This window comes from Tupaia chinensis, unplaced genomic scaffold, assembly GCF_000334495.1.
Source record: "Tupaia chinensis unplaced genomic scaffold, TupChi_1.0 Scaffold140534_1, whole genome shotgun sequence".
In the NCBI taxonomy this organism is placed as follows: Eukaryota; Metazoa; Chordata; class Mammalia; order Scandentia; family Tupaiidae; genus Tupaia; species Tupaia belangeri.
In genome coordinates, this window is record NW_006200409.1 from 678,558 (window position 1) to 692,597 (window position 14,040).

General features: G+C 37.9%; 1 protein-coding gene and 1 pseudogene across 2 annotated transcripts in view; one reads left to right on the forward strand and one right to left on the reverse strand.

The window, feature by feature from the left end:
* Window positions 1-14,040, reverse strand: part of NHLRC2 (NHL repeat containing 2) — a 62,371-nt gene that overhangs the window by 7,111 nt on the left and 41,220 nt on the right. For both annotated transcript variants that reach the window (XM_006162764.3, XM_027766073.1), the window contains 4 exons: window positions 6,601-6,700; window positions 3,156-3,387; window positions 2,444-2,566; window positions 1,217-1,426 (listed from right to left, as the gene is read on the reverse strand). In XM_006162764.3, coding sequence (XP_006162826.1) covers window positions 1,217-1,426; window positions 2,444-2,566; window positions 3,156-3,387; window positions 6,601-6,700 — 665 coding nt within the window. The remainder of the gene's footprint in view (window positions 1-1,216; window positions 1,427-2,443; window positions 2,567-3,155; window positions 3,388-6,600; window positions 6,701-14,040) is intronic.
* LOC102477848 (DNA-directed RNA polymerase III subunit RPC7 pseudogene) lies at window positions 11,021-12,859 on the forward strand (annotated as a pseudogene).

Genomic DNA, 14,040 nt, shown 5'->3' on the forward strand with positions numbered 1-14,040 from the left:
CTGAATTATTTCTGTTTCCTAATCTTAAAAACAAAAACAAAAATCTTTAAAGTGCACCTATTTTAATTTAGTTAATAATATAAAAAAAATGACTGCATTGACATGGTTAAATTCCCAAGACCAAAAGTTCTTATAGGGAAGGACTTGATGCCTGGTCTTCTTGCTTATAAGTGTCTTGTACTTGACAGAGATTATGTTGAAAAATAAAGTTTGTATTTTTTTCATTTATCTTTTCATTCTACTTTTCCATGAACTTTTTGAAATCTCCTCCTATTAGGGACCATGTCTATTATCTTTAAAAAGTGATTATAAGGACCAGCAGGTGGCATAGTGGTTAAGGTGCTGGACACTCCCACATGGTCGACCACGGTTCAAGACCTGGACCTCATGGCTTGCCTTCTCACTTTCCCTCTCTCTCTCTCTGGTCAAATTAAATTGAATGAATGAATAAATAAATAAATAATTCTTTTTTAAAAAATGGTGATAACTTATTTTAGCTTTCTCATGATATTATTTTTAATGTCTAAGAAATGCAGCTTCTAAAGCTTCCTTTGGAATATTATTTGGTAATGGGTTCACCATAGGAAACAAAGCTACATAACCCAACCCACAGAGTATGTCAGTATGCCTATATAATTAAAAACAGATCTGAGAGACCAATAGTTACTGTAATGGCTATGTCACTGGACTCCCATATAGTCGACCGCGGTTCGTGTCCTGGATCCGGTGGCTTAAAACTCAATGCTGAACACGTGTGCGTGAGTGCCCAAGATCCTGAGAGGAGAATGGAGGAGAAGGGATTGTGGCATGGCCATCACCCCTGGGGGTGATTTCTCACTTTCTGTCTCTCTGTCTCTCTCTGTCTGGCGAGCACACGTGCCCTATAGCAAAAACTTCTCAAAACAACAACAAAAAAACAAAACAAAACAAAAAACCAGATCTGAGTCCTCTCTTTTTTTCCTTGAAGGTTCATCAAATTCTCTCCAACTTCTATTATCGTTGTGAAACTCTCAGCACAGATGGAACTTTCATTTTAGGAATAACAGGATATCCTCAAAGCAGTCCTGCTTATCAAAGAAAGCATCTCCTTACTACTATATCCCAACATGCATCAATCTCAAAACTAGAGACGGCTGAACCAAAATTCCTCTCAGTGCTGCTGACACTCTACCAGTCTTAAAAACACTTCCTTTAACTTATATTTAAGAATCCTTACCACAGAAATAACTTTTGTTTCTAAATCCATCACTTTAATTTGGTGATTATTGGTGTCTGCTACATACAATAAGCGACCATTCTCTGCGATACACAATCCTCCTGGTTCGTTAAAGGTTGACTCAGTAAAACTGGAACTGATAACATGATTTGCGTCTCCAGTTCCTGCTAACGTCGTACAGTTTTTTGTTTGTGGATCCACAACTTTAATCTAAAGAGGAAAGAAGAAAAATGTACATATCTGAAGAATCTCATTGTTGGAGTATGCAAGGGTACGTATCAATTAAACTGCAGAATTTCTGATTGTCATTAGTATTCCTAATATATTCCAGAAAAAGAATAGATACTGCCAAACATGGGGACTGCAAAAAGTTCATGGAAAATGGAATAAAGTACAAATTTATTTTGGTACAAAAAACTTGAAAATCATCTTAGTTTTTCATATGCTTTTTCCATTAACTTCTCAAAAACTCCTATTTTCTTAAAAAGGCAAACATTAAAATTACAGTCTATGGGGAGACACTTCATTTTAGAAACTAAAAAACTATGCAAAAATTCCTAGTTACATCTTGCCTTCTATTCATAGAAGCAATCTTTGATAAAACTATTCCTAGAATTAAAAAAAAGTTAAATGTTACTGATTTTCTTCATAATGGGAAATATTTTTAAAACTGAACTGTGTTTATTCTTATAGGCATCTATCTAGTACTGCCAGAGGATTTGCTACCTTTATTAAACTTAATGACTGTCAGTTATATCTCATCACAAAGTAATAACATTTATTATCTATTGATTTTTATAAGAATGTGATGAAAACCGAAACAAGTGAATAGACAAAAATGGAAGAGCTACTGAAAATATAACTGACAGGCTTTGCAGGTATGTAATAGCTTAAAATTGTTCATTTGTTGGCTGACATGTTAACTTCCCTGCTACTTACCTTCTCCTAATTTACTGCATATATTACTAGACAGCTTTGATGGAAGCAATTCACAATTTCTGTCTTTAGCATCAGAGATGGTTTAGTGCTTACCCTAACTCTGAGTAACATCATAAACTCTTGGCAGTGAAAAGACCAAGAATAGAACAGAACAAGCTAGTATACCATGTCAAAGACTGCTATTTCTCTCTGTATTTTAGAGAGGCACTTGTAGGAGTCTCACCAACCTTTCAGCATTTTAGATACCGTCTGTGAAAAGCGAGGTATTCTATCATTGTCAGGCCTCACCTTGTGATTATAGGAGTCTGCCACATAAAGTAAATTTCTCTTCTTGTCCCATGTTACTCCAAGTGGGTGCTGAAGCTTTGCACTGATTCCTACTCCATCAATATCTCCAAAAGCAAATAAATTCTTTCATTTTTTATAAAGAGAAAAAATAAAACAGTAGGCATTAACATTTTTATAGCACTTTCTTAGAGGATATGAAGTGAAAATGAAGACAGTTGTATATATATGCTATTAAAGTCCAAAAGGAAAAGGTCTGATTTTCTATAAATAGCACTAGAAACTTGGTTCAGATGAGACAAAAACGAAGGAATTTTAAACCTGTGTTAATGTGTGGTGTTCAGTAGCTCTACTCACCACAGTCACACATCTGGTCAGGAAGAGGTCAAGTCTGCTAGTCATCTGACACTTTTCCTAACCCGCTGCCAAATAGCTAATTTACATTTTTCTCTTCTTTCTAGTTATTAATATTTTATTCCTTTTTTCTCTCTGAAGTCTTAACATGTATATATAATCAAGTAGAGTGTTTACTTTTCTTAGATGGTTTTGTTACTTGTGTTTCTATAAATTCACACATTTCTTTTGGTTTGAGTTCCATTTTATCTCATGGATAGGCCAAGAATAATCTCTCCTACACTGTTTAACTCTCCATAGTTCAGGAAGTTGCTGTCCTGTTCAGTGCCTGGGCAGACAATGTAGAAGGGATTTTCATTACCATGGGATCTCTTTCTCCTCCAACAAGATGCTTCACTGCTCCATCTTTCAGGGAGACGGTTCTCACTGTACTGCTCTCACTATCTGCTACAAATAGGCAGCTCCAGGGATCTTCAGAAGCCAGAGAAAGACCTGAAGGTTGGGCAAAGCCTGCCTTGTGAGGATATGCATTGTTTCGATTCTCTTCATTTCCACTTCCAGCAAACCGAAGGCAAGTTCCTTTTTTTAACTCACTGAAAGACAAGTTTATAGGTAGAGTCAACATGTGATATATTGCGTCCAACTCAGTCATTAAACAAATGAGTGTAATAGGCATTATTTTTAAAAACCTAGTAATCTTAGCCTAGTTAAATTGTACAAGTCAGCTTTCATGTAGTTTTTCTAATCGTTAACTTATTTAGCCCCTGCGTAGGGACCTTTCTACTTCTTTTGATACACACAAAACCAAAACCACTCTCAAAGATGAGACAGGAAATCCATGACAGGTTAGAATGATCAGATAAGAGTGATCAGATCATTTGTGAGAATTTTTTTTTCCCCATCTGAACTTAACTTCTTTCTTTTTCTTTCTTTTTTTTTTGAGCGGTTTTTGCTATAGGGCACATGCGCTCGCCAGAAAGACAGAAGAGAGACAAGAGAGACAGAAAGCGAGAAATCACCCCCCAGGGGGGATGGCCACGCCTCAATCCCTTCTCCATTCTCCTCTCGGGATCTTGGGCACATATGCACATGCGCCCGACGTGAGTTTAAGCCACCAGGTCCGGGACTCAAACTGTGGTCAGATACATGGGAGTTCAGTGACATAGCCATTATGCTAACTGCTGGTCCCATGAATTTCTTGACTTCTTAGCTTCATGTATGTAAGTACAGACTAGGGAAAGGAATTAAAAAGAGTGTTTAAAATATGGTCAGGTCAGGCATTACCATTTTAAGGATGATTATGCTACAAATCAATTTCTTATGCACACTAAGAAAACTTCTACTTAAAAGACCTACTGCAATGATTCTTTCTGTAATGCTGAGAAAGTTTTAAACCTTGGTTTCTAAGAACTGTAAGGAAGACATGGTAGTATTTGTGTTGAGTGATGGGAAAAAGCAGACTAGCATCCAGAATGAGAGCCTACACATATTTCATTACAAACATGGTACAATACACAAAAGTCTAAAATGGCCATCACTTATTGGCTGATACATTCCCAAGCTAAGCTAGGTAGTAAGCAGGAGATGGAAGAAAAAGAACCTTAAAAACTCAGCTAGTTAAAGAAATGCATGTAATAACTAATACCCAAAACAAATAAACTGAAAGGTAATTACAAGGAGTTTAACACTGCAAAAGTATTTTCCTGGTCTGGCCCCACAGCACAACACTTAAGTACTGTGTGAGAAAGCCAGATCTCACATGACTGACCACATTTTGGGTCCCATTCCAGTGTCTTGGAAAACATGCCAAGTGTGTATGCATGATTCCCCTCCACAAAACAAACAAAAACTTCCCTAATTAAATACAAAAGTTGGGAAAAGCAGTAACTCTTAAAACATTAGGATTCATTACCATCTGAAGATCAATAATAAACATAAAGCATACTTAAAATGGAGATGCAGGTCAATGTGACCTGAGTGACCATTTTCCTATTATGAATGAAAGTGACAATTCTATTAATCAGGAGATATAGGCAGCCCTTAACTGTGCCCAAAACAGCTATCACCCAGAACAGCATATTCATCAAGCTGTTACTTCTCTCTGCTGTTTATAATTATCCCACGTGTAAAATGTTATGAGCAACCTCACCAGTCAGGCTACTGCCATCTTAGCACTAGCCACCTCAGCAGTCCTTTTTCAGACTTACCCCACTCTGAATACTGCCGCTGTTCTTTCAAGAACACAAATCTAATCATGTCACTTCCCGGCTTAAAGACTTTTTATAAAGGCTTATAGAATGTCCAAATCTCTTAAAAGAATTTACAGGCACTGCATGATCTGACTTCTACTAAGATCACTAGCGTTAACTCTTGCCTGGAAAACTTTCCAGATCCCCTGTCTGATTCCTCCTCCTCTAGCAGGCCCTGGTGTAGAAGTATCTAATGGGAGGCCTTTGACATCTCAAATCTTACTGATATAGGGTGTTCTTTTCATTACACAAAAGACAATTTCAATTTAAGGAACTACTGCAGTGATTCCTTTTATACACACTATTTCTTGTTTGCTGATCTTAGCATCTATAAGCCCACTGAAGACAGCAACCACATCTTTTCATTTTATCCTTAACACAATGTGCATGTAGTTTCATTCCCATTGTCTCGCATAGTGCCTAGCATATAGAATGTTAATAAATACTTGTTGGGTGAATGATTAAGTAATATAAAATGTTATATAAATGTATTCCAAAGCAATGTACACACACACACACACACACACACACACACACACACGGTATTTGAAATATATTTGGAATTATTTATACCATTGCTCCTTTCTACTCATAACAGTAACTGAGATGACCAGAATTTACTTTCTATGGTGATCTGACAGCTTTTACTATCTATGACTTCCACTCATTTATTTATTCTGCAAACCCTTACAGAGTGATTGTTGTGTACCAGGTGCTGTGCTGCATACTGGGGACACAAAAAAGAATGAAACAGTGTCCCTTCCTTTAAGAGGCAGTCTAATATGAGAAAACATTACACTTAAGTGAAACTCAAAAGACAGGGCAAGGGAAAAATGGAAGACAGAAGGAGGGCAGGCGAATTTATCAGTGCAGTAATGTAACTACACATGGGGTAGAGAGATTGCAATGAACATCATCAGTTCTGCTTGGGGTGTTATACAGCAAAGGTAAGGCTGTGTGATAAAGATACAAGGAGCTCTGTAGAGACACTACCCTCTTCATCCTTACATCCCCAGTGGTGGCAGCAAAGCGATGTATGTTTACTGTACAGGCCTGGCATTATGCTAACCCCTTCACGTACATTATTAATTGTGAAGACAAGCCTATGAGGTGATATAAATAAGTGAGGCTTACAAAGTCCAAATGGTTCTCCTAAACACACACAGAAATAAGTGGCAGAACCAGGATTCAATCTCAGGTCTGACTTCACAACCTGAGTTATTAACCACTCTGCTGTGTGATACTCTACTATCTGAATGACTGACTGGAATGTTTGCACTGTGTGGACCTACCTAATATTTCCAGTTCTCCTAAGAATTCCAGATGGTGGCTGCTGCATGGGTCTGGGTAGTCGAGTAGTGTTTCCCATTGAGCCCATGTGAGTGAAGAGAAATGGGCTTGTTTAAAGCCACTGAGAATCTGGACTGTTCTGGCCATATAACCTTGTGTATTATCTTGACAGTACAGTGAGTATTGTGAGGGTGGTGACTTTGGGAAAGGAAATGCTGTGAACTCCAAGTAGTAGCACAGTCTGCCCAGACAGACCCTACCACTTACTTTTTCTTCGGCAGTTTGCAAGAGTCCAATAGGAGTGCCCATATCTGATGAGTTCCTGCCATGGCTATCCATAGAATATCACTTCTTTCCGCTTCTGAACCTTTATTAAAACAAATGGTAATTATTACATACATAACTGGTTAATGTACACACGCTGAGTGTTTCAGAAATTTCAATTCAATGAGGATAACAATACATTTATAAGTCATCGGATAGAAAAAATAGAACTATGTGCAAAGTTTTAGGTGGTTTCTGAAAATTTTCTGTTTTCATTTCTGTTTATTTCTTTAGAGTTCCAATTTTACCTAAAATGATTTCAATAATTCTAACGTATTCTTAAAAGTAACACATCCCTCTGGGCACATGTTTTTAAATGTCTGAATTCTTATTTTATGTGATAAAAGAAATGGGCTGACATAAACTCTCCAAAGAAACTCTCTGCCAAACAAATACCAATAACCATCTAATTCAGAATCTCTGAACAATTAGTAACAGGATCTTTGAACAACTTCCGAAAAAAACCACTATCTTTTAAGAATCTGGAACCAGCACATGGTGTAAATTGGTTTTATTGCTGGACTCCCACATAGTTGACCGTGGTGTGAGTCCTGGACCCAGTGGCTTGGCATGTATGCATGCATGCCCAAGATTCCAAGAGGACAATGGAGAAGGGATTGTGGCATGGCCATCCCCCTGGGGGGTGATTTCCTGTTTTCTGTATCTCTGCCTCTCCAGCCAGCACATGTGCCCTATAGCAAAAATTTATTTCTTTAAAAAAAAAAAAAAAGAATTTGGGAACCAGCAGTTAGCGTAGTGGCTATGTTGCTGGACTTCCACGTAAACAACTGCGGTTCGCGTCCCGGACCCGGTGGCTTAGAACTCACGCCGGGCGCGTGTGTGTGTGCCCAAGATCCCGAGAGGAGAATGGAGGAGAAGGGATTGCGGCGTGACCATCCCCCCTGGGGGGTGATTTCTTGCTTTCTGTCTCTATGTCTCTCTCTGTCTGGCGAGCGCATGCACCCTATAGCGAAAACCTCTCCAAAAAAAAGAAAAAAGAATTTAAGAAATCTATTATGGACTGGCCCTGTGGCCTCATGGTTAAGGTACCTGGATCTCACATGGATGACCACAAGGTTCAAATTCCAGCTCTGGTGACTTGAAAAACACAACAGGCACATGTGTGTGCATGTCCCAAATCCTGAAAAAATGGAGGAATTGAGAAGGGACTGGTGTGACCACACCCTGTTGAGGGGTACTTTCTCCCTTTCCCTCTCTTTCTGTCTCCCTGGGGTGAGTACATGTGCCCTCTGACAAAATGAAAAAGAAAGAAACATCTTAATGCCATAGTATTAGATTTGAAACTTACATGTAAACCACAATAGTCATTTAAAACTCCATTGCTTAACTGGTTGTGAAACTTCTTCAAAAAGATATATCTAACATAAAAAATAGCCAAGGAGTTCACTATATTACAATATAGCTCTATTTACTACAATTAATAATGAATTTGCTATTTTTAGAGACAATGATATTATAATTTATTACAAAGTTCTGTTTCTCAAATGAATTCTACTGTTGAAATATTTAATTATTTAAAAATGCATTCTGAGGCTACTTTTAAATAAAATTAAGACATCTTAACTGAAATAATTTGGTCTTACACATCTTACACTAAAAGAAATATCTCAGTAAGGCTACTGTGTCTGTATTTTCTTTAACTTCAAGTAGTTTGTGTCTGAAAGAAATTTTTCTTCCTTTACTTATATTCCTTTCAGGTGTTTTTCAACTTAACAAAAACGATGATGATGATGGTTCTTTTTAAAAAATTATTTTATTTAACTTTATTTATTAATTCATTCTTTTTTCAATTTGACCAGAGAGGATGGAGTGAGTAAATGAGAGAGTGAAAGAGAGAGAGAGAGAGAGAGAAAGCAAACTGTCAGGTCCAGGGCTCGTACTACAGTAGGCCATGTAGGAGTTCAGCACCCTTAACCACCAAGCCACCTGCTGGCCCCGATGACGGTTCTTAATACATTTTAGCTGCTATTTACCAAGCACTTTATAAAGATTATTACTCAAATTATCTTAAAACTCCAAGGAGAGGGACCAGAAGATGGTGGGATGGTTATGTCACTGGACTCCCACGTAGTTGACAAATTTACGGTTTGAGTCCTGGACCCGGTAGCTTGAAACTCATGCCGGGAGTATGTGTGTGTGTGCCCGAAATTCCAAAAGGAGATGGGAGGAGAAGGGATTGCAGCATGACCATCCCCTGTGGTGGTGATTTCTCATTTTCTTTCTATCTCTCTGGGGAATGCACATGCCCTATAGCAAAAATCTCCAAAAAAAACAAAACCCCTAAGGTGATATGTATTATTAGTGGACCTATTTTACAGATGAGGAAACTGAGGCTTACAAAGGTTGGATAAACAGCCAGGATCACAGAGCTGGTAAATGAAAGAACTAGAACCTGAACTCAGGCACTTCAACAGAAAGATCTATGCCCACAACCATTTTACATGGTGCCTTTCTGTATGTTCTTAACTGCTATCTGATTAAATCTAAAAAAAGTAATGTATCTTAATTTTATTTTTTCAAGCTCATATACTTGAGATAAATACAAATTGTACCAAAAGTGACACCAACATTCTTACATTTTGGGGATTCAGTATCTGTTTAATCACCTTAAAATTAGATCAAAGTTTCCCTTAACTAAGTTTTAACATACCACACAGCTCCTTCAGTTATCCTAGGGATACAATCAGGGTTACTAGAATTAACAGATGTAAGCCATGAAACATTCCTGTGATTTTAGATATACCAGTCATATGAAAGGATCAGAGCGTGTGAAGCACTTAGAATACTGCTTGGAGGCAGCAACACTCAACTGTTAGCCATGATGCTTATTTAATGAATCTGGACCCAATTTCACAGTGCATTGTACCGAAGAGTATAAATATGTTTACAAACTGAATAGCCCTTAAAAAGACCCCATCCCATAAGGGTAAAAAGTATGACACAATTTCTCCCACCTAAGTTTTTCAGTTCTACAGCGAGCATTAACATGCATGTTTCACCACCAGATGGGACTTGGGTACCTAAGAAAGCACTTGGTTTACAATTACTTGTGTTAAATCTACCATAATAAAATTTTATAGCATTAAACAGTGACGATGACTGAGTTTTATATCTCTGCTTAGTCAACATTATTAACTAAAGCAGTGACAAAAAAATCCTTCAGCAAGTAGAATAAAAGGCACAGAAAGTCCACAAAATGAGTACTTTATTTTAACTTAGTTTGAAATGTTTTCCGTTCACAATACTTCCAAGTCTTTTTTACTCTTTAATGTGTTTAGACTGCTACATGAAGAACTGTGAATGACTATGTTTCCGAGTTCTCTACCCAGTCCCCCATTCTCTGAATAGAACTAAAGTATTCTTACCATAATGTGACAGACCACTAAAAGAAGTGGGCTCCCCCAGACACGCAGGTGGCATAATGGTTATGTCACTGGATTCCCACATGACTGACCGCTGTTTAAGTCCCAGACTTGGTGCCTTGAAACTCACTCCAGGTGTATGTGTGTGCGTACCCAAAATCCCAAGAGGAGAATGGAGGAGAAGGGATTGTGGTGTGGCCACCCCACCACCACCCTGCCTTGGAGGTGATTTCTGACCTCCTGTCTCTCTGGCAAGCATACACACCCTATAGCAAAAAAATCTCTTAAAAAAAAAAAAAGAGGAAGTGAGCTCCTGAAAACCCCTTTCATCTAGTACCTTGGGTTTGGAACCAGGCAGTTCTGGGTTTGAGTCCTGGCTCCAACACTTTCTAATATATGTGAATCGATTTCCTCGTTGCTCATTTTGGAGTAATAAATTAGACAAGGAAAATAAAGTGCCTAATGGGGAGCCTGGCATGTTAGGTGCTAAATAGCATTTGCTGTTCTTCACAAGTGTGATCCCTCTTTCCTCTTCATAGAAAGTTCATCCTACTGGTAGTCACCCAGAGCTCTGCTCAAACTTCTCCCGCTCATCCTAACAGTACAGCACACATGGGAAGATCATTTGCTACCCCTTACCTTGCCTTATTTTTCTTTGCAGCATTTATCATTACTTTGTATGAAATGTAGTCACTTACTGGTTTATTGCCCTTCTCTTCTGAGCATAAGGTTTAAGAGGGTAGCGGGTCCATTTCATTCAGTTTTATTAGACTAGTACCTAGTAGATGCTCCATAAATATTTGTTGAATGAATAAACTTTGACCTAGGTACAAGAAAAGCATTCTCTTTTCTGTCATTATATCTGTAAGCCCTGAAGTTATTCTAGTGACAGTTGGTATTTCTGAATAGCACTAACTGAATCATCTCTAATTAAGGAAGACTGCTATTAATGTAAGCCTGTGCCATTACCCTCTAAAACAATGATTCTGCATGAGAGTGGTATCTACTCTAAAAGTTGCTTGGATATTTCATGGGTAATATTTTATATGGTAGTATGCCAATGCATCTACATAATGAATACATTGTTCTATTATAAATTATTCTTTCTTCTTCTTTGTATTTAAAAAAGATATGTAAGTACCCTTAGCAACATCCCAGCCTGCTAGGCATTTCTAAGCTTTAAAGTAGGAGGGAAAGTTCACTATTTTTACTGTCAAGGCAACACTTATATGAGGTGACTCCAAAACATTTGTGGAAAATTAGAATGAAAGTACTAGCTTATTTTGGTGCAAAAATATTTTAAAAACATGAATTGTTTTTTCATAATATGCATTTTCCACGAACTTTTTGAAGACCCTGCATATTGGAGGATATTACCCTTGCACGTCACTTTAAGTATGGTCAAGTAGCTTTCCAAGTAAATTGTTACAGAAAGGAGATTTTGGTAGTACTAAGAACTTTAAGTCACACATGAGAATAAAGCCTTGCAACTTCTCTAATAAGTCTCCATTTATGATAAAAACTCTATTCTTTTTTTTTTTGGAGAGGTTTTCGCTATAGGGCGCGTGCGCTTGCCAGACAGACAGAGAGAGAGACATAGAGACAGAAAGCGACAAATCACCCCCCAGAGGGGATGGTCACGCCACAATCCCTTCTCCTCCATTCTCCTCTCAGGATTTTGGGCACGCACGCACACGCGCCTGGCGTGAGTTTTAAGCCACCGGGTCCGAGATGCTGGGAGTCCAGTGACATAGCCATTATGCTAACTGCTGGTTCCCAAAAACTCTACTCTTAAATAGGATCAGATGACAATTAATTTACTCTGAAAAGGAATATTCTTATAAGAATATATGGCAAATATCATATTTGACAATAGAAATGAAACTGCTATCTACGATCTACACTTGTATTTAGCATCATATTACATTCTTAGCTTGTGTAACAAAGTGGAAAAATGAAGCAAAAAATACAGATTAAGAATTAAAATGTAGAGGGTGGTGTACGCTGCTCCGGGTGTGGAACTGGAGGCTTCTGAGCACTGGCGCCCTCTGCCCGCACCCTTTCTCTGCCAGCCGGCGCTTCAGCTGCAGTTTTGCTCTAGCCTGGAGACTTAGTGAGCAGAATTTGCCCAGTCTCCTGGTATAACTGGAACAAAGGAAGAGGCCTTGCAGCTTACATCTTTAATACTGAGACAGCTGGATTGAGCAAAGGTTCCCCTGTTGTTTCCTGATATAGATTACGAGGCAGTGCCTCTGAAGATAGGAGAAGGCGAAGAATATATGCTGGCCTTGAAACAGGAGTTGAGAGAAACAATGAAAAGAATGCTGTATTTTACTGAAACCCAAGAAGAAAAACAAGATATTGAAAAGTATAGTAAAAGATACATAAAGGTGTACAAAGAATGGATACCGGATTGGAGAAGATTTCCAAGAGAGATGATGCCAAGGAAAAGCAAAAAAGCAGGCCCCAGATCCCAGAAGGCAAAAAATACAGTCAAAGGAAGTTCCGTCACTAATACTCTGCAGATGTGTTGAAAAGAGTCAAGGAACTGGAAAAGAAAGATGATGGTGAAAAATCAGATGAGGAAAATGAGGAGAAAGAAGGAAGCAAAGATAAGAGCAAAGAAGGCAATGAGGATGAGGATGAAGATGCTGAAGAACAGGCAGAATACAATGAAGAAGAGCAAGAAGAGGAAAATGACTACATTAATTCATGCTTTGATAATGGAGATTTTTGGTGCAGACAGTGATGACAACATGGTGAAGCAACCTAGTAGCCATGAAATTTCTTTAAAAATATCTTTATGGTACAGCTTCTAAGTTTTTGGGACAGACATGTTTTATTTTTTCTTCTGATAAGAATTGAGTAAGTATTTTACTTTTGTTCCTGTTTTGTTGGACAAATATTTGGTACTCAGATATTCAGAACCACTTTGAGTTCACATTCTGTTACCTTACAGTTTAGTCCCTGACACTCTGACATTCCACCACAGCTTCTCCCACACCTCCTGCTATATGCCTCTCCCATCTCTCTTATGTGCTTTAGTAGTTTTTTTGTTTTATTACTTGGATTCAAATGTGCCTAAAGAATTCTGCATCTCTTATTCTCTGTATTCATACTTGAAGAAGTCATTTTTGTTTAAATGCTGATCTTTTGTAAAACTATCATTAGTCATAACGGGTTTCTACAAATCTGAAAGTTTAATTTCATATAGCACATGGAGCACTTTAAAAACAGTAACTTGAAAATAATCCTACTTTTATATAGCATGTTCTGTACTAGTAGGTTATGGCTACATTAACCTATTTGAGCTCTTACAAGTACAAATTGATGAAATTAGCGGTTCTGTGATTAAAAGCACACACAGAGGGAACTGCCAATCTGAGCTACGTAAATTTCACTGCTCATGTCTCAGCAGTACGAGGAGACTCTCGTGTGGGATCGTTATTATAAATACTTGAATCTGAAGCTAATATCATACCATATGTGAAATGGTTGTCCCATGTGGTAAGTTTGACATCTTTGAATAGTTGGGCTTATGGAAAATTAGAACAAGACATCTTGATTAAGTTTGCACTTTGAAGTGTAGAGTAAGTTCCGGTCATACAAATTTCACTGAAGAACGCATATGCATGAACTCTGAGGTCTACAGGCCTCTGTTACATTTTATGGGACTTATAAGCTATACTGTCAATTTATATAATCGTGCCAAATGAACTCAGGTTATTTTGAAATTAGGATTAATGCTTTTTGCTCAATTGAAAGCCAGCTCCCCTGCCATTTTACATGGGATGTTGGCAGTACCATGTAAACCTCAGCCTCCAAAGGCTCTCACAAATGCCAAAGACTTTTAAAGAAATCCATATTATATATTTCAAAAATGACTAATATTACCAAAATATATTTTTCATCTTTGGGAGGATATCAGCCTTTATACTCTACCCTGAGAATCAGAGCCCACTTTTATTATTAAACCCCACTTTGAAAATGAGCTTGGTTA